We start from the raw sequence: 20,603 nt of genomic DNA on the forward strand, positions 1-20,603 counted from the left end.
AGGGCAGGGAAGCTTCTGGCCCTCCTGAGAGATATCACTCCCTCCTTGTACCCTTCTGTCCGGTAGTCTTTATTCTCTGGACTGTACACAGGAGCATTTCAGTTGTTCAAAATATACTCCGTATCAGCAGGGCTCTTTTTGTTCTCAGTGTAACCACTCTGAATTTTTGGCTGTGTCTAGACCGAAGTAGGCAGAGTTGTTCATGTGGCCTCACCTTTTGCTCGGTTGTGGTTAAGCAGCTGTAGAAGGCTTGGATTCACCAAATGAGTTTCTGTAGCATATGCAGTTAATTGCAACTCACTCTCCACCTCCATCAGTGAAGATAAAGCTAGAAATGTTCCCAAACCAATACCTCAGGCTGAAGCAAAGTCTAGAGTGCTTGAGAAAAGGTAGAGGCTGGACTATTGTCACGGTCATTCAACTGAGGCCCATAAATATATCCTTATGTCATTGCAGGGACAGCCTGATACAACGCGCTCATTGTGCTTGGGGTCATTTGGGTCACATAGCTGCTCCTAATTGTGAGTCAGTCTCCCAGAGAAATTAGAGGATGCCTCATTACTTGAGCCACCTAAAACTGGAGGGAGAGTAATTGGCAGGGAAGGAAGGAGACAGACGCACAGCTTGACAGGTCTGGGCGAGTGAAAGATGAGTGTAGGCTCCAGCTGGTGGACCTGTAGCAAGGCCTTTCTGGCCCCTGAGCAGAGAGAGGGCAACTGTTGTAGGGTACTTACGCTCACCCAAGCAAAGGGGTTAGCAGTACCTCGCTGCAGGGAGCAGCACATCTCTCTCTGAGCTGCAGGCAGGCCCGCCGTGCTCAGCAGGTCGGCTCTTCCTACCCTGATACACTGAGTTAGCCCCGTTTTGTGCTCCTCCTAAATACGTGTTAGTAGGCTGTTCTAGGACGATACAATATAAATGCTGTCAGGTCACATCTCACTGGCATTTTCCTTTTTCTAGTGACAAACCTCTGAAGGAGAAGTCTGAGCCGTTCCCATGGGATGAGCTGGCCCCCAGAGCAACTGGGGTTTCCGCAAATGGAAGGTAGGTTTAGCGCGAAAATCCTTTATTGACTTGAGCGCTGTGCAAACCATGAACTGCTGCTCTTGAGCTGTCTGGAAACTCTGGATATTTACTGATGGAAAAACAACAGTTTGTTCTGTGCTTTGCAGAACTGCAGCAGTTTCTCTAAAATTTTAATTAAGAAGGGGGGGGAAGAGAACACTACCCTCTTCAATAAAATTGTTTGATATTTTGTTCCATTTTTTTTCTTTAGTTTCTATGGTAGAAAAAAATGATCACTTTTGTGGGTCACTTCTGCATTTTCCGGGTTTATTCCCAATTCTGGAATGTAATTTTTTTTTTTACAGTACAGAGAGGCTCACACTCAATGTCTCTCTAGGCCTCCAACCTCCACCTATCTATCTACTTCTGCAACAAGAGACCCCCTAAAAAACCCCAAGAACCAAACCCCAAAGCCCAAACACAAAAAGCAATTGCACATCCTGTAAACTGTCTGGCAAACCGAAAGGTTCAGTGACGAGGAAAAGTTGTGTCCTGACTCCAAGGTAGTGTGGAAAGTAGTTAAAGATCCCATAATCACAGGCGGTACGGTGTAGCTGAGCTGGTGGTTGTCTCCAAATGCTCAAACGAAATCCGCCGTCACCGCTCTGCTTGCTCTTTGTGTGTGTGCGAATCGCCTCCCCCAGCCCTCCAGGACCTGTCCCTGGCAGGATCCTGCCCCTCCCGTGGGCACCAGCCTTTCTGGCATGCAACCAGGCTGATGGCCAGTGGATCTCCGCAGCTTTGGCTCCACACCGTGCTGCTCTTCGCCACTGTCGGCGGACCCTGCTGGAGGCACACCTCCCTCTCTAGAAAACACTGGTTTCATTTGATCCAGAAACCTCTGTGAGTCTGCGGGCGCTTCTCAGCAGCCCGCTGAAGGCGACTAAAACAACTTGGTTCCTGCTTGTTCTACGGCAGCTCGTGGCAGTCTATGGCGGTCCGCTTCACAGCTTTTCTAGGGAGTCCGCACCCTCACTGGAAAAAAATTAAGAGATTCACAAATCAAGAAAGGTTGCAAACTGCAAAGAGCAGTGGCTGTGCTTCTGTCCTGCCTGAGAAAGTGGGAGTGAGGGAGGAAAGGCATCGCCCGGGTGGGATGCGGAGGAGAAGTTCAGTGAGAGCTGTTCACCCGTGGGCTCTTCGCTGCCCACAGCCTGGAAACAAGAAAACAGAAACACACGATTTTGGATCAAGACACCTGCAGTTCCCCATTTTGTCAGCTCCCCTGAGAGAAGCCAGGGGATGTCAGGGCCGTTCCCTTCTGTGCGTGCAGATGGAGGTGCCTGTGTTGCAGCTGTGGGCTGTAGGACATCCCGCTGTTTTGGGGAGAGTCCTGGCTTGAATTTCCAGATGACTCAATACCACTGGCATCTGTCGTATGTTGATAATGATCAGAGTTACTAAACCCTCCTTTGTACTTTATGCGCCCTGAGATTCCCCAAAGTTTCTTGCCGTTTTTCCTGTAGAAATATACTGAGGGACATCTCTGGGAAGTTTTAGGGACTTCCTCCTCTCTCTTTTATTAAATGCATAATAAAATAATTATGGAACATCACCAAAGATGCTCTCTAAAGTTGGTGTCTCTCCTTTTCAGTTATCCTGAACACCCAGAAGCCAACAATGGATTTTATCCACCAAAGTAAGTGTAAACCTGTTAACAGTGTAAAATTCACTTTTTCTTCTCGATTTTAGAGTGAGAGGACTCTTCTCCTGAGCTAGTACTGCCCTAATAAATGTGTTCTGGGAGCAGCACTTGCAAAGCGGGGGTGGACCTGACCCACCAGCTCAAAATGGACTGAGATCTTTCAGCTTCTTTCCTTGCACTAGCGTGAGCTGGTTGAATTTGTGTCTCTGCCCTTCAGGTCTGCTGCAGGGAATTTACTGAGCTAAGCAGGAGGGAGGAAAAGATGTTATGTTTGAGACAGGAAAATCTCATGTTTGATATTTTTGCTTCTTGCTGTGTTCTCCAACTTGCTAAGCTTCCTTCTCTGACCCATGAAACTCCCTCTCTTACCAGGTCCAACTCCGGTTGCAGGGACAGGCCTGCAGATGCTACGGACAAGCTGCACCGTCAGTCTGAGACCTCTCACTACTTGGATGATGCAAAGCCTGAACCTGCAAGGTCAGGGCCTGGTGCGGGTACTCACAGCGCTGCTCGCAAAGGGCAGATGTGGGGGGGAGAATAAGTAACTCGTCCAGAGTAGAGCTGGAAGCAGAATCCAATCCAAATTGGGCAACAAAGCAAGGGGAGCCAGAAAATCCTAGGTGGCTAAACAGCGGGAACAGCATTCCTTCAGTTCACTGTTACACATCAACTTCTTTCCACAGAAGCAGCCTGGGAGCAGGTACAGCAGCTTTATCATTGCTTTTACCATTGATCTCAAAAGCGTCTCCATTCCACATGCTTTTTAGAGTGTGCTTGCTCCCCTGACAATGTCAGAGGCGCAGAGTCAGGAGAGAATTGCTGCTGTTGACACCAAACACACTAATCTCCCTGAAGCTGCTTTCTTCAGTCCATTATTTTGGGACTTGACTCCATGTATTGGCTTACCAAAGGACTTGAGGTGGGAAAATGATGTCTTCAAACCTCCCAGCTGAGGTGAGGAGGATCACAAGGTTCCCAGTAGGATGGTGTAAAACCCAAGACCTAGAGCTGCTGCTAGAAATGTAGGAACGTCTTCCCTGAGGTTATTGATATTGTGCTTTGTCCCAGGTGCGTGATCCTGTGACAGGCCAGAAAAGTCATGTATCCAGCCAAGACACGTGTGAATTGAGGCCAAGTAACTGCATTAGTTTCACTAACAGCCTCTATTGTTCTTGGTTAGAGATAGCGAAAATGTTTTTTCTGAAGGCAAATCAGTTCTCTGAGAAAATCACTTTCTATTTTCTGGTCTCATATAAAGTGCAGCGGTGTTATTTCATACAAGTTCCCCTTGAAGCCTTTGGCAAGCTATCAAGCTGTAGATTCCTTCCTTTTTTTGGCAGGTCTAGCTTGCCGTCTGATGTCCCTTCTCCTCCTACTGAGAGAGCCGCTGTGCACCTAGAGGACACAGAATATTCCTTTAAAGGGTAAGAGTGGGGTAGATTTAGTGGGCGTATGAGTAGTACTGAGGATTAAGGGAAATCTGAATGGGCAGGCACAGAAAGAGGCTTCTTTTCACAGCTTTTGTCCCAAGGATGAAGGCAACTGTGCTGAGGTTTAAAGCGCAGCTTGCAAAATAAACCAAGAGGTTTGTGTTGTATCCCTCCTCCATCTTCTTTGATATCAACCAAGCACCTCAGGGTTTTTTTCTCCTCTTGGTGCTTGTGTGCTTGGTGGGGTCCAGTCACTACCTTCCCATTTGCTGCTAATCCAGTGAAATGCTACAGTGATGCTGGAGTGGCAGCAAGGGAGCTGAAAGGCAGCTGAAATACATCATTGAAATGCAACTGTTGTCTAAATATGGTCCCTAGAGAAAAATCCTGGTGCGGGACAGAGAATGGTAGAGATTGACACAAGCCTAGCCTGGTGAGTAGGTAGTATTCACTAGTGCAATGATTCACGTGCCAGTTGTTAAAGATGTAGTAGTAACGAGTAATGAGTGACAGGACGAGAGAAAACGACCTCAAGCTGCGCCAGGGGAGGTTTAGGTTGGATATTAGGAAAAACTTCTTCACCGAAAGGGTGGTCAAGCATTGGCCCAGGCTGCCCAGGGCAGTGGTTGAGTCTCCATCCCTAGAGGTATTTAAAGAACAGATAGATGTGGTGCTCGAGGACATGGTATAGTGATGGACTTGGCAGTGATTGATAGGTTAACGGTTGGACTCGATGATCTTAAGGGTCTTTTCCAACCTTGACGATTCTGTGATTCTATGTAACGGGCCTTTCTTTGGTTATCAGATCTGTCCTGGGCTACGAGGAGAGAAGCAGCACCCACGAGAGCAGATACAGGAGTCCCGAGGTCCCAGCATACAGCAAGCCTTACTGGAATGAAGCAACGTAAGGACCTGGGGTGCTAACCCCATGTTTGCTAATATGTTCTTTCTCATTGTTGAAAGCCGTGGAAATACTGATTGCTCAGGAAATATCGAGCACAAGAACAGCAGCATAATAAGGGCCATTTGTCTAAGCAGCTCTAAACTGCTCCTCTCTAGCATCCATTGAAGTAGTAAATTCCTTACCGCGTTCACTGAAGACTAACCACACAGCAAATGCATTTAACATTTCCCAGTTTCTTCCCAGCAGCCCCTAGCCTTGCTGCATGTGGCACAGTTCAGCTCTGATCTCCCTTCGGCTCCACCTGTCCTGTGCTTATGAGTCTGGGCAGAGATGTCTGCTGCACCTTGTACCAGTCCTGGGGTGGGATGTGAGTGCGCATCACCCGCTTCTCCTCCCTTGCCTTTTGCAGGGAGAAGCCCAAGGCACGGAGCCAGAAATGAGCTGGGGGAATAGGACAACTGGGCGCACTCCTGGGAGTCCATTTGCATGGACTGGTACAGCTTTTGAGTACTTTGGATTTTGCGCCCTAGCGCAGAGATGGCAAAGGCCTCTAAAAACTCACAGGAAAAACAGCCAAACAACTATCATCATCATCATTATCATCTCTTCTACAGCACTTTATGCCCTAAAACCTTAGTGGAGGCAGCCACAGTGCTCCCCGGAGGGGTTCCTGTCCCACTATATAAGCAAACAGGAACCCAATGACCTAAAAAGTGTTTTGCCAAAAGACTTGTGGTGAGGGAGAAGTCACTTGACTCCCCCGTCAGAAGCCTGCTGAGGAAAGAGAGGTTTTGCTCTGCAGGAGTTGTTCAGACTCCCTCTATTGCCATAGGTGAGAAAAAAAATCCTTCTAGAAATGCTGAATACTTTATCCCATCCCTTTTAGACATCTCCGTTGAATGCCTATTTCAGATGCCAGCTGTACATGGATGGCTGAATTGCACCCTGAATTAGCAGCAGGACTAGGAATGGGCCACAATTCTCCTCAGTCCAACATTGTTTGGACATTCACGTCCTTACCATCCTTCCTTGCTGGCATGACTTAGGCCAGGTGTCCTTGGCTAATACTCCTTGCCTGGAACAGCATTGTAACAAGCTCCCGATGGCCCTTCCCGTTCCAGGGGAAAATGTAGAGCTTAAATGGAGCTGCTGAGTGTTGAGTCTTACGAAGCACAGCTCCAACACAGCCGTTTCCCAAGCGATTCCCTCAGAGCCCACCTCTGTACGCAGCATGCTGGAATGGCTCCTTCTCCAGCAGGTCCAGCTCTTCTCTGAGAGACAGCAGCATCCTTACTCCAAAGGTCCAGTGCAAAGCCAACACATGTCCTGAGAAAAGGGAGTTTGAGCTAGAAAGGCAAGGGGAGATGAAGCTGTGCTGCGTGGTATCACTGGATACGTTGAATGAGTGAGTCTGGCTACAAAAAAAACCTTCAGAATATTGGACAGGGAGGAACATTTCAAACTCAGCCTCAGGTATTATCAGACACTGTAGCAGATGTGATGCTTGTCCTGGCATACGCATCCTGATGTATGATACAGCCACAATAAATAATCCAATACCCTGCAGGTTTACTTTGATGCTAGAAAGCAGCGTGTTTGTCTAGAGAAAACATATTTGGACTGGTATTTTAAAGAGCTAATTTCAGCATGTGAAAACGTTGCTGCTTGACCCACCCATTGAATTCCGAGCAGTTAAGCAGTGCTTTGTGCCGTGCTGAAGTCAGCGCTTCGTTGTGCTGGGTACAGCTTAGCCCTTGGAGTATCCTCCAGCAAAGCCTTGTGGCTTTCTTTCTTCTCAGTGTGCACTGAACGGAGCTTTCAGGTGTTTGTGCCTGGCAGCCGCGAGTGGGGTTTCTTTTCCTTTGCCAGGTCTTCCCAAGATTTCAAAGAGGGGAACACCCCTAAAGAAAGGGGGCACGAGAGCACGCGGGCCTCGGGTGACTGTAAACCAGAGCTGATCCAAGAAGGGTAAGTGGTCAGCAGGGCTCACCCACAGTATTTATTCACTTCTTAATTCTTCATGTCTTATTCTGTTCCCAACATAACTGAGACCACAGAACAGCTCCTCTGCTTTGCGCTCAGGAGCATCAGCATGGCTCCCTTGGTGCTGCAGTGGCAGGCAGTAGCTTCTGCTGCCCAGAGATCTCAGCAAGTGCTATCCAAGCCTTTGCGAACGCTGCAAAACCATGCCCGAGTGTGTCCTGAGGTGGTAGAAGCATCTCTCAGTCCAAGGAATTCTGACATGAGTGCTTTCTCCTGTGCCTAACGTTTTCCTTCTGCGACATCTCGGATGAAAGGCCTTTAGCTGCGATCCTGCAAGCTGGAACGGGATTTGTACGTGTGATTCCCATCAGATCTGGTCCCAGGGCAGTGTGGAATAGCTCTGGCCAAGCATTGTCTCCTGCTCCCTGCCTGATGGCTCCTGTCTAGGGAATGGATGTCTACCCACCCCAGCATGTTTTTTTCTCCACTGCCTTAAGCACAGATCTTTATTTTAGGTTTTCGGACTCAACCAACCATACTGAGAAGGGACAAGAACCTCCTGACCATGATGGCCACCCAGAGCCTCCCAGGTCGAAGGACCTTACTGAACATGAACCCAGCGTGACTAGGTAAGGAATCAGATAATCGCCTCCTTGCCTTTTCCCGTAGGATGACGGTCAGTTCCTTGTGTGTCTTCCCCCACATACATACGCTGATGAAATCTTCTCCTGGGGTCCCCTTGTGTGCCTGATTCTAGTGCTGCTTCTACTGAGTCAACCTTTTACCATGGTTTTGTATGAAAGCCTGGGAGAAGGCATCCTCATTAGCTGGGGGCATCAAACACGGTCCAGCTGGACTGCGAGGAGTTGCTGCCTAGACCTTAAATTTGGAAGCAGAGACTGCCTCTAGAGACATATGCCAATGAGCACCCTCACCTGGCATGGGGTAACACCTCCGTGGTAACGCTGGGTCTCATTTCCGAACTTATCCAGCCAGCGTCAGGTCTCGGGCTGTTCTCTGGCCACCCTGGCACAGGACCATTTTCCTTCCCACTGACCTGTGACTCCACTGGGTTTGCGGTGGCTGTCTCGGTGCCTTCAGCCTGCCTCGTGCAAAGCGGTGTGGGGCTAAATGTCCAAACGGAAGGACTTTGTGGACTGATTTCTTTGCTTTTGTCCATATTTTCCCCCTAAATTTGAAGAGTTGAGGCTCTTGGTCAAATTGGGCATCCTCGCGCATGTATTTCAGTGAGCAACCCATCTTCAAATCAAGTTGTAAACCAGGCTGCTCTTCTCCCCCAGGTCCATGCCATGCTCCAAGGACAGCACTAGCGGGAGCGTGGACATTCACGAGGGGATGCCGCCCTGCGTGCAGAGTGAAGAAGTCACTTCAAGAAGGCAAGCGAAATAATGGGCTTGGTTTTTCCTGATGAGAGAACATGGGGAATGTACTGCAGGTGGTCCTGGAGAAGGGACTGAGGATGCTGTGTGGGGTTAGGAGTCACCAAGCTGGGCTTTCTCCATGAGATACGTAGTGAGTGGTGGGAGAGCAGAGTGTGGTTAGTGAGGACTGTGGAGGAGGGAGCTCAGGAAGGGGTGCTGGGAAAAGCAGCAGGGAGAGAGCAATGCCGTCAGTGTCCTGTCCTCCTGGGTTCTTCTGGCGAATGGAGCTATGCTGAATGTACCACAAATACCCCAAACTGTAGTTCTTCATCACGCAGGGAGGCAGAAGGAGCTGTTCCCAGTCCCCAGGGATCTGAGTGGAAGATGAAGACAAAAGTTACAGAGAGAAAACTTCCCCTCTCTCTCCGGTACCCCCCAGCAAAGTGACCAAGATGGATAAAACTCCATCTGTTGCCCGCTCCGCGCCTCCCCCAGTCCGCAGACTTCCTTTGGATAAGTGCCAGGCTTACCAAGTCACCGAGAGAAATGCAGAGTCCTGATCCGAGAGTCTTAGTGCTTCCAGGTGCAGCGACTTTGGATCAGACTCACCAAGGGAGCAGTCAGGACTGCTTCTGCAGCACCGCTCCACTGAAGGACCTGGGAGTTACCTCCTGCTCTTTTCAGTAAATTGATTTTGAGTGTGAGCTCCTGGACAAACATGGCTTCTTTAGGCACTTAGAACATCCCAGCCTGCATGGGAATCTATAGCTCAGTGAACAGCAGTGTTTTGCCAGAAGAAAGAATTTAAGGTATTGTCCTGGTTTCAGCCAGTATCTATCTTTGTTGCAAAGGAATCAAAATATATTGATCTTGCTTTCACCTGGGTGACTGTACCAGTCATTTTCTGGCTTACCTCCGTTCGTGAACTTGCAGGGATCGAGTTAATGCTGGTGGAGGGAAGCCCTCAACTAGTAGTAAGTAAAGTGTAAGGGCTGCCTCCTCTTTTATCAACCTGAATGTTTCAGGGTAGGATCTTTGAAAGCATTTTGAGAATTAATTTCTTAGAATCTAATTAAATGCAGTTTTGCTGCAGGAATCCAGGCCAGTTTCAGATTTTCTGCAGGGTATCGGTATTCCCAGAGGGGTTGGTGTGCACAAACATACAAAACCAGATAGAAAAAGTAAACAAACTTTTCCCTAGATTAATGTAGACAGGTGTAATTCCAGGGTGGCTCTGCAGTGGGTTTATCTAGCGGATACACTCCTGAGATGGTACCAAATGAGGCCAGCTTGTGCTCTTAGCAGTCTGAAGTGTAACGTAGAGGTACTGCATAACCCATAATGGTCATAACTAAATGACCAGAGTTAAAACGTCAGGTTTGTAAAGAGTAAACAGGTAACTGATGCTCATCAGGAGCTTTATTTTTCTTTCCTTTCAGGCTTATTTTTTGAGATCTGTATTTTCCCTCTTTTTTTTCCCCCCATCTCTTTGGATTATCTGGCGTATTTCCAAGCAGGGATATTGTACTTTTCTTGAGGCAGGATCTTCACCGGGGTTGCATCTACATCCTACAGTAATTCTATGCGCAGCAGCACTTCGGCAGACTGTAACGGTCTTCTGTCTCGGCAGGCCCAGCTCTCTACCTAGAGACAGCAGCATCGCTGCTCCGGAGACCCGGCGTGCAAACGAACCTGACCCATGCCAGGACAGGTACAGAGCCAGGGGAGCAGGCCTGCTTTCCTGCTGCCTCGCACATCTTGCGTTCTCCCTGCTGCCCTGCTCAAAGGCATTACGAATGCTCGTTTCTTGGCTAGTGAATTGAGAAACGGACATAATCATGATGTTACTGCATTTCCTCACCACAGTGGACAGGTTCAGACACAAGTGCTAAAGCTGCTAACAGGCTTCTTCCTCTCCCTGACCAGGATCGCTCCAGCTCACGAAGCACAAACCTTCCCGGCCGCAGACAGTCACCAGGAGAGCCCAGGGGACTGGAGACACAGTGAGCCTACCCCGCTGGCAGCCAGGTACAGTGGGACTGTCCCTTTGTTTCTCCCCATCAATGGCTCTCAAATCCTCACCCTTTGCCATTCCTGCTTCTTGATACAAACCTGGCTGAAGTCCTGGACCTATCTAAATTTGCCCAGTGTACGCTAATCAAATGATACTGACAAAAGGAATATTAGGTTTAGGATTCCACCCGCGTATGGTTGTTCATATTTCATTTCAATTAACAAATTAACTTAGATGACTGCTGCAGCATTTCATTGTGCTGGGATTTCAGCTCACGTAGGTGAGGGGCAGTAGTACAGCCCTCTGCCATTCCCCCTGACCTTAGGAACCTATTAACAGCACGGGGTCCCAGGTTTTCCTTATTGCCAGTAGAAAGAGGCATGATCCACCCTTGGCAAATTCTGAACACTTGTGTGAGCTGGTTATAGCAAATATAGTCACTGGCTTTATGGTCAAATTGGCTCTAATTCTCTAGCAGGTCTAACTTCAGCTCACAAGAGAGTGCTCTCGGTGCACATGAGACCCAGCATCCCACACCGCTGTACATGGACCGCCAGCCTTTTAACACCAGCCCGTCAGCACCCAGTCACAGGATACCATCCTACGTCGACAGCCAAGTATTCAGCAGCAGAAGGTAAGGGTTTGGGGAGGGGGGCAGAGACAAGGAAAGCTGCTGGCACAGCAATATTTGACAGAAACTCTGGTCCAGGTTGTACGATCACCGCATCAAGAAGCGAGAACAGGATTTTGTTCCCAGAGGGAGCAACAGTATTGCCAGGTCTCACAACACATGGAACAAGATCATTTTTGGACCTGAAGGGCTGAAGAAGGGATTCAGGAGATCTAAGCTGATAGTTGCTCTGTAACACTGGAGAGTTCTTGGCAGGTTGTATTCAGACCACCTACACGGTGCCTGGAATCCTGACAGATGTGTAGAGACCACATCTGCTTCTCTGTAACTGCAGAGATGATGATTCAGGAGCAGTTTGGGTTTTAGTTCTCAATGACGTAAGAGACGAGTTGTACGCTTATAACTATTTATATAAATATATCTACATTCATGTGATCCGAATGTAGCCTTCCCCTCTTCTAGCATTTTTCAGAACTTTGGTGTCACAAAGCTCTCGTTTGCTTTTGGAGGCATGTGCAGACCAGGACTAGAAAAAACGGGACAGACCTGTATTGTACTTCCTCGCCTGTTGCCACCCCCCGGCGCTGCGTGATGCTGACAGGTCTCTCTGCAGCGCAAGAAACTCGCGCTGCGTTCCTGCCCTTGGGTTTATACCACAGACCAAATGCGTGGCTTGCCCAGAGCAGGGTTTTCCTCATCTTATGATGAGCTTAGGCTGTCCCTCTTTCTCTCTTTAATGCAGCATTGATTTGCAGTGTTTTTCAGCATTGTTTAACATTAAGTTATACTGTTGCCTGAAGCTTTAATCAGGATCAAAGTGCTGATATACAATATAAACATAATCTGTGCCCCAGGGCACAGGGTGAGAAAAGAATAACCATAAGCTATAAGCTCATTTTCTCTATTGAAAGAGGCTGAGCTCTGCCCACAGGTTAAAGCCATTCCGGTAATGAGTTCTGTCTTGGAAAAGTGAAAATGTGCAGGTCTGACACCCAGATGGGCCAGCTGGTCAGCAGTTCCCACGTGCAGATGGCGCAGGGGTGGTTGTGGTGAGCGCTGGGAAAGGAAACAATATTGAGGATATATCCATTTATGAACTGCTTCGGCTTTACTCTCAAGCGTTAGATTTTGAGTCCGCTTTCCTAGCCTCAGAGCTTTATATGCATGCTGCAGCTGCAGAACCAGCACAGGTGAAATGGGCAGAGCGAAGGGAGAACAGAACGCATCATGATAGTGACTACTGAGACAAAATATTAGGTAGCCAAGGTGGGGGCTCCGGTGACTCCCGGTATGATGTAATCAGGGCTTTGTGCTTCCTTGCCAGACCTACCCCAGATTACGAAGGGAGAGTTTATGATGGGAGAAGCAGCCCTCGGAACAGCAGATACGACAGCGCTAGTGCCAGAGGACACTGTGAATTTAACCCCGCAGCCAGACGGTAAGAAGTCAAAGGGTGGGATCCAGACTCGTTAACCCAAAGAACACCCCGCTGCTACATTTATTCAGTGTCTGGAGTGTCCTGACCCGCTTCTTACTAATTCCTTGGACCTAAGCATGTGCAGTGAGGTGCTGTTTGCGTGGATGGCTGCGGTGCTTGGGTGATTTTGATGCTAAGCAGGGAGACATTTAGCCAAGATTCTCGCCACTTGTGAGAATCCCTCACGTGCTCAAGTTCAGTGCTTGAGATTGTATCACTTCCTTTCATAGCCACGACTCCCTTCCCAGAGATACCACCATGCCCATTTCCCAGAGAAGCCACAGGGTGCCGTTCTACATGGACAGCTTAAACTATAACAGCACCAGGTAAATGGGTAGTCTTGATGGTTGTGAGGGAAACCTCCCTGAAACTGCTGTGGTAGAGAAGCTAGGAAGCAAAGCCAAGAGCTGAGAGAGAAATGAATGGTTTCCAGGGAGTGGATGTGTGATCTAGAGGCACAGAACTATTCTTAAACCATTCCTAGCAAAAGCTACCCAGCACAAGGTCTGTGATGCATCCATCTCTGGTCTCTGGAGATTGTTTCCCCATGTGGGGTGCCAGAATAGTGTGACAGGAGAATGAAGGGCGGGTTCCTGGCTGCCCTCCCTTGACCAGAAATTGTCCTTTGCAGAGGCTACAGAAAAAAAGAAAGCTAAAAGCAAAGAGAGATGTCAGAGAGAGGATCACTATCTGCAGAATGTCAAAGATTAAATGACTGAACTGTCCCTGAACAAGGCTGTTGGAAAGGGTAGGAGGTATCCAATATGGAATACCATTACCCTGGGCTTTCTGCAGTCCCTCATGGCAGTGTCAGTCCATCCACACGCACTCTGACACCGTATGGAGGCACCAGTGTAGGTCGGAGCGTTGGACCTGTAAAGGGGAGTAAGCTGTGAACAGGAGGCACAAGATCCTTGCATGGCCTAGGGCTGGCTCCAGGCAGGATCAGCTCCATCCCTGCAAGGCAAACTTAGCAGGCCTCACTGCTGAGTCGATCGGCGGAGCTGTTTTCTGAAGACGTTTTAGTAGCCGTAGTTTTATCGCCTTCTCCCTTCTGCAGCTTTTGAAGTTATGAAGTTGGGGACAGTTACGCTGGGAATAGTTATGTTGGACTTTGGCCAATACGTCCCTATCTCCGCCTCCCCTGCAATGTGTTGTGTGCCGTTTCTCGCCCTAGCTGCTCCCATGCAGGCTACGTGCTTCACTTATGCTCTGTACTTATGTGAAGATCGTGTTTGATCTTCTCTCCCGTGGCCCGATAAATGGTACTTTTCCAAATGACTTCTCCAGGGAAGCAGTACTGTTACGTGGCAGATGTAAAAAGAGAAAGGAGCCTTTTTGGTCTGTGATAAGGACAAATTAATCTGTATGGTTAAGGGGCTTCATATTGCACCCTCCTGACAGTCGTGGTAGGTCTTCTCTTGGCTGCCAGCTTGGGTCACGTCCCGGCTCATGTTTCCAGTGCCCATAGACTTTTCTCTCTCTCGCCAGGCTTCTCTCAAGTTCGAGTGAGAGGATCTGCAGTCCGATTGCCGCCTTACCGCACAGCAGCCCAGCGGCCGCTGGGTACCAGCCTGATTCCAGCACTGCCGGGTAAAGAGCAATGGGCGGTCACGATCCTCGCTCTGCGATACAGGTTTTGCGTGCAGCTGTCCTGCTTGGTGGAGACAAGGCAGGCTTTGCTGCTTGGCCTCTGGGCCACGGGATGTTTCTCAGCCACTTCTGGCTAAGAGCACCGACATTGCCATCGCGGCCACCCAAAAGGGAGAGATGGGCTGGGCACTTTCCTCCAGGCGCCCTTTTTTAGAGCCCAGGATGTAGCTCACTGTATGAGTTGTGTCTTTACTCTTTAGCGTAGCAAAATCATGAATCCTCCATAACACATTGTAGCTGGAGGGACGTGATGGAGCTCCTCGTGCCGTACGCTCATCACAGGCGTGGGGCTCTTGGAAGACTCTTTGCCTTGTTGTCAGTTAGGAGCAAGTGAGCCGCCTACATAGAGCAAGCGTATCAGATTGCGGTGGGGCTGGCACAGGACCCTGATCTGTCCTGTCTTACAGAAGACAGCGTCCCGTCGCGGTGCAGCTGTCAACTCAGAGCTGTATTCTGGGATTCGTGGCTTCCACAAGCTCCACCTCAGAAGGGAAAACTGCTGCACAGTTTTAAACAATTTAGAGAGGGGTTTCAAAGCGGTGAGAGGTCAGCGTAGGCTTTGATGGGCAATATTTGGGTCCTCCTGGCCTTGCTACAGCCTGCTTATCACAACACCTGGCTAAGTGGGAGACTCTCATCTGAAACACTTGACACGGGAAGTGTCTACGCTAAGTTAAAAAAAAAAAAAAGCTTTTCTTTTCTTTCCTTAGCTGTGACATGGCTTAGTTTGCTCGTATAAGAAGAGAGGATTAATCATAGCTTATAGGCAGCAATGAAAATGCACCATGGAGAAAGAGCCTGATTAGTTCATTTCATGGCTCTGGGAAGAGAGCCGGTGGGCACAGTGTCCCCCCTCGATCTGCGACAGAGCTGTAGACAGACAGACAGATGGGGGCATGTCATCTTGAAATCAGAATTTTAAAGAGGGAGGAATATGCAAGAAAGGTCAGCTCTGTAACAAAAACATCCCCAAAACAAACCAGCCGCAATTTACAATGGATGAAAACGCTGGAGATGTTCCAGTGGCAGAACAGGCACCGTAAGGAGTGCTGTGCCAGTAGGGTTTTAATGTTAACGGGCAGAACCACAAGCTCTCTAAATACTTATTGTGTGCATAATCCTGGCATGATTTGAAAAAGACTTACCCTTGCAGAACAGGGGATAACTGGATGAGAGAGTTATATTATCCATCCCATTCTTTTTAATTAACTCGATTTGTTTTGGTGGGTTAATTAGAGGGGTATACTAGGAGTTATTTAGCAACAATGCTCGATATTCAGTATTTATTCGAGAACAACAGCATCTCACTGCGTGCCTTTTCGCGCACGCCTTACGTGTCGGGTGCACACATGCGGTCCCTTGCGCGCTCTCTCATTAGCTCCAGTCTTTTCTAATGCAAATGCTTCTCGTTCTGTTTCCATCCCTTCCTAGAAAAGGGGTCCTCTTTGTGAAGGAGTACGTGAACAGCAGCGAGTCAGCAGCCTCCCCGCGCTATGGCAGGTATGAGGAGTGTCCGGAGACAGTCATGTGGCTACAGACGTGTGCAAAGCGACAGCGTATGGCTGTGCCAGCTAACACACACCAAGCAAGCTCCCCGGAACCGTTAGCGCTGCGTCAGCACGCCATTGTGCCTGAGCTAATTAGCCGGGGAGGGATCATTGCTTTGGGTGGGCAGAGAGTTTTGCTAAGACAGCAGTGCTGCTTTGGGGACCCAGAGGGATATCCCTGCGATCCACTGGGCTGTCCAGCCCCGCCGCGGTGACAGGAGGACCTCTGTCCCGCAGCTCCCAGCGGGGGGATAAACTCCCCCTCTGAGTGGGTTGGCCTCTAAGGCGGGTGACAGGATGGAAACGCTACACTGCAGTTTTTTAAGCTGCATATTTGGCACTGTCAGGCTTCGCTGTGCATTTGCACACAAACAAACGATTAGAATTGGTGAGAAAAATGTGGAGGTTGAGGGTTCTCACTCAAAAAAAGTAATTTATGAGTTAGAAAAAGTTACAAGGTGCCATTTTCAAGCTTAAGTCTTCAGTCTTTTGTATTCTGCTCAAAGGTAACTACGTAAAGCTACTCCAGATTGACACCAATCTGACTGAGAGCAGAGTTTGGCCCTATGTACATCGTGCTTACATTGATGTGGCCCCCAGTTAACACCCGGTTTGGTGCCTCCCTGCTGGCATTTATCCTCCCCAGTGCTGTGCTGGCATTACTGTGGGAGCTGATTACAGACTCCATAAATCTCCAGCCTTTCCTGTAGGTCAGCAAAGCAGATGTCAGCAACCAAAGATAAGCGTATTGCCGCAGCATCTAAAAACCACAGGCAAACAGAAGGCAGAGAGGGAACACTCAGCTAGGGGAGACTAAGGGTATGTTCCGTGCCTTTTCCTGCATAATAGTTCAGGATTTGGGAGTTTAGTAAGCGGTGAAAACAGCTGCTATTTATAGGGTCCATATGTAAACATCAGGGCCCCAGTGAGGCCAGAGAAGTTTTACTGATGAGTGTATTGGAGGCAGGATTTCACAGGTTGCCTGCCCAGCAGCCACCGCAGGATTTTGCCAGTCTCTTACCTAGCAGCCAGTGGGAAATATGTTGGTCCCCGTAGCCTGGGTCACAGCCGGTGCGTGTCCCAGCTGCAGGCCTGCTGGACGGCGTGCTGTGGGCCCGTGGGCAGCAGAGCCAAGGCAGCCGTGGGTCTCACTGACAGGGGAGCCCTTGCTCCTCCTGCTCCCCCTCTTTTTATCCCTGCTCCCAGCCCACCCACTCTTGCCTTTTCTGCCCTTTTAATGAGACAGCCTGGCTCGCGGAGGGGTCTGATGGCTGGCAGGGAGTAAGGGGGTGGGAGCAAGTGGTTGGGAACCTACCGGAGGAGGGAGAGAGCAAGAGGAAGCAGTATCTTTCCCTTTGCTTTGGTGAGGTTGTTAGGTCTTCTCAGCCCCCTCCTGAGCTGCATTTGACAGACCCTCGCGTGGGACGAACAGCAGCGGCTTCCTGACACCCCCTGCTCCTCCTGGCAGAGGGTGACGGGGTGGGAGCGCCTGCAGGGCAGGGCTGCCGCGTGCCTGTGCCACGTCCCTCGGGCTCGAAGGGGCCCCATTTCAGGGCGCGTGCCCCCGTTTCCCAGCCGCGCTGCCCACATCCTGCCTCTCCCCGTGGGGACAGCAGCAGCCAGACACATTTTTCAGTGCTCTGAAGTTGGGCCTTGGGGCCACCAGCTCTTTGCTGTCTCTGCTTGCCCTTGGAGGTGCTTACTTGCAAACCTTTGCCAGGCTGAGCCCAGAGTCGGCTCTGGGTCTGACCTGAGGCACAGTGATTGTGGAGTGGGGCAGGGAGCAGGATACTGCCACCCCTATGGAGAATCTGCAGCGTGAATACAGCAAAGATGGAGGGAAATGCCTTTTCAGAGCTGGTTAGGAAGGACCAACCTTCGCTCCAAGCAACAGGCAGCTGGGATGTTGCAGTTAGGACTTTGGGTTAATGATTAACAATTCCATCTGAGATGCTCTTCCCATATATCGCTGTCAAGTGCTGATATTTCCTTCTCTCTCCAGTGGCAGCCTTGCGGATTTGACCGATTTGGAGCGACCAACCTACAGCCACCACAGCTACCTGTCCAGCGCTCCCCTGCAGAGGTAGGACAGTCTGGGGCTGCCCTTGGAGGTTTCACAGAATGGTTTGGGTTGGAAGGGACTTTTAAAGATCACCTCGTCCAGCCCCCCTGCCGTGGGCAGGGACGCCTTTCATTAGAGCTCTAGTTCAGATTCTCCATTTAATGCGCTTCTACTAAAATCAGGGCAGGTCTTACCTACTCTGCAAATGTCCACTTTCCAACCTCCTCCAGTTTGTTAACCCTGGTGCCTCCCCCAGCCCATCCCAAGGACTCCTTGATTGTAAAAGATGAGTTTCCAGACCTGGAAGTAGAATCATAGAATCAATCAGTTTCAGCAAACTATTAAACAGAAATGACTGTAAGGTTTTGCTTTTTTAGAACATTGGTATAGGTTTGGTGAAACAACAGCATGAAGTGTAAATGATCTTTGGAAAATACAGTGAGATTGACTTAAAGATCTGTACTGCCCTGCTGTTGTGGTCGGCATCCCTGGGCTGACACATGGCCCTCTGTACTGTCACCTGACACAGTCAAACACATGTGGAAGCAGGTAGCTCATGGAAAGCGGTGCTGGGCTTAGGTAAGAAACTTCTGGGACCAGAGCTGGGACTGGAACCAGCTTGTGTTCCAGAGGAATTCACTCCTTTGTTCCTTCACAGGTCCAGTGAACCTGTTTGCAGTTACTGCAGCCGTGAGATCCGAGACTGCCCGAAGATCATAGTAGAGCATCTTAACATCTGCTGCCACGAATACTGTTTCAGGGTAAAAAAACCTTAACTACTGACTGCCTTCTGTGTGCTGCTGTGAGATGGAGTGGTGGGAGGAGGAATCTTGGTGCACATTCTGTCCTCAGACTTTCGGAGTAAGGTACATAGTGCGTGCCAAACGCTTGCATCCGCATCGGGACAAAAAAAGTCGTGCCGTCCCAGGAGCTGGTTGTGTCCCCAAAAGTTTTTCAGCTCCTCGAATAAATACGTATCAGAACAAGGAGAATTCCTTACTGTCATCTGATAGAACAGCAGCGCACCCTCTTTCCTCATGTCCTTGTCCTTGTGGCAGACTTGCTGCTTTGTGGCCTTCGTGCTCCAGTGCAGGTGTCGCCAAATCTCTCAAACCTTGCAACGTTTACAAGTAAAGTCTGTGTGGAAATGGTGAGTGTGGGAGGAGGAAGCCTGCAGTGGCATTTGTCTGTTGTAGAAAAGTTTAGCCTAAAACTAGGCCACTGCTTTGGCATCCTCACACCTTTGTAAAATGCTGCAGAGGCTGTTCACTTCTCTGCCCCCTCCATGCTGTCGTTACTGTGTGGTGCTTTGGTTACTGTCCAACCACCTTGTTTTCCCTTTGGCAGTGTGGAATTTGCCACAAAGCAATGGGAGATCTTCTGGATAAAATATTCATCCACCGGGACATTGTCCACTGTGACAAATGCTACGAGAAACTCTTCTAGGTGAGTGCCCCTTTACCGTGTCAGCATGAACGGCTGGATGAGAGTTCACTGAATGAAAAGCATTTAACCCTCACATTTACTGAGTGACCCAAACAGGGATTTTCCTGTGGCTTTTTCGTGGGAAGCAGTGACCCTTGTTGCAGAATTAGTTAGAAACATGCTAGAGCTGGTCCCAGAGGTCTCGGTTAGAGCCAGAATCTCTGGCCATAATGTGATAAACAGGCTGTGTTAGCTTCACGTGGGAGAGACAAGCAGAGGGCTGGCTTGAGTGATGAGGGAAACCTCCCTTAGAGGTTGAGTCCCCTCTGAAGGTAATTGAAGAGTTCCTCCTTGCGTCCCGGGCTAACCCACCGCAGGGGGCTGGGTGCTGTTTGCAGCTGTAACGTTCCTCCGGCAAGGAGGCAGCACGTCAGCGGCAGGTGCAGTTACTGCTTTACGCAAAGATCCTTTGAGATGAAAACCGCTGGGAAAATCAGAGTTGTACGCTCTGTCGACAGATCAACAAGGGAGTAGGTTGGATATGGTTTTGTTTTGCCTGATTATCTGGATGGGGCAGGAATCGCCACAGTGGCAACCAGAAGCCCTGCCACTGCGCTGAGATTATAAAAAGGGGCCTCCTTTCCTCACGATAAAGAGAAGGAGGGAAAGGGCACCTGCCTCGCTGCGTATGCGGCTGCTTGGTTTGCCTCTTAATGCGATGTGACAGCCTAGCCTTATTCGTCCCGTTCCTGCACGTTCATCTGCTCCACTGACCTCTGTAATGCAGTGTTTCGTGTGGTACCCAGCTCCTGTGTTCACCTTCTCTTTATTTGCTTGCAGGGTGTTGCAGAGCTGGAGAAGGCAGCCAGTGGAAAGTCCTCAGCAGCACATATCGGAATATACCTAGCAGTTCCTGACTGGCTGAGATAGCAGAATTCCTGCTCCCCGCTTTCCTCAAGTTATTTTCCCTCTCGCTGCCTCATCACAATGAATGAGTTTAACTTCCGCTAGTTTATGCTGTCAGCTGCATCCAAGACAAGTGCCCATGTTAACAAGATAAGGCAGTGTCACCTACAAAGATAAGCGGGCTGATTTTCCAAAGGTACTGAGCCCCTCTGCCTGTCTTTAACTTCATTAAGATTCCAGAGCGCTGGCTGTGTGGGAAGTCAGGCAGAGCTCCTTAGGTCTAGCTAAGCTAATTGCGAGAAACCTTTTCTGATGTTGGTTTGGTTTTTTCTTTCATTTCTGCAATCAGGCCGCAGCTTAGTGTGTGTGAACTGGCACAAAGCACGCAGATACGAGAAGTGTTAAACGCTAAATTTGGATTCTTGGGAGGGTTTGAATTTAGTTCTTAGCAAAAGCCTATTTCTGCTTCTCTCACCCCC

The 20,603-nt window shown here is 49.4% G+C and overlaps 1 protein-coding gene across 1 annotated transcript in view; it reads left to right on the top strand.

The window, feature by feature from the left end:
* The window catches only part of ZNF185 (zinc finger protein 185 with LIM domain), a gene marked incomplete at its 5' end in the record, with an annotated part of 32,781 nt that extends 12,469 nt beyond the window's left edge, over positions 1-20,312 (top strand). The window contains 19 exon segments of the mRNA XM_082322974.1: positions 961-1,044; positions 2,660-2,704; positions 3,101-3,187; positions 4,051-4,134; positions 4,946-5,044; positions 6,914-7,012; positions 7,543-7,656; positions 8,329-8,424; positions 10,040-10,120; positions 10,336-10,437; positions 10,899-11,057; positions 12,379-12,492; positions 12,762-12,857; positions 14,023-14,124; positions 15,616-15,684; positions 17,734-17,814; positions 18,452-18,554; positions 19,141-19,239; positions 20,059-20,312. Of these exon segments, the coding sequence (XP_082179100.1) occupies positions 961-1,044; positions 2,660-2,704; positions 3,101-3,187; positions 4,051-4,134; positions 4,946-5,044; positions 6,914-7,012; positions 7,543-7,656; positions 8,329-8,424; positions 10,040-10,120; positions 10,336-10,437; positions 10,899-11,057; positions 12,379-12,492; positions 12,762-12,857; positions 14,023-14,124; positions 15,616-15,684; positions 17,734-17,814; positions 18,452-18,554; positions 19,141-19,239 (1,714 nt within the window). The 3' untranslated portion in view covers positions 20,059-20,312.
* Positions 20,313-20,603: the final 291 nt, after the last annotated feature.

This window comes from Platalea leucorodia, assembly GCF_965183815.1.
Source record: "Platalea leucorodia genome assembly, chromosome: 10".
Lineage (NCBI taxonomy): Eukaryota > Metazoa > Chordata > Aves > Pelecaniformes > Threskiornithidae > Platalea > Platalea leucorodia.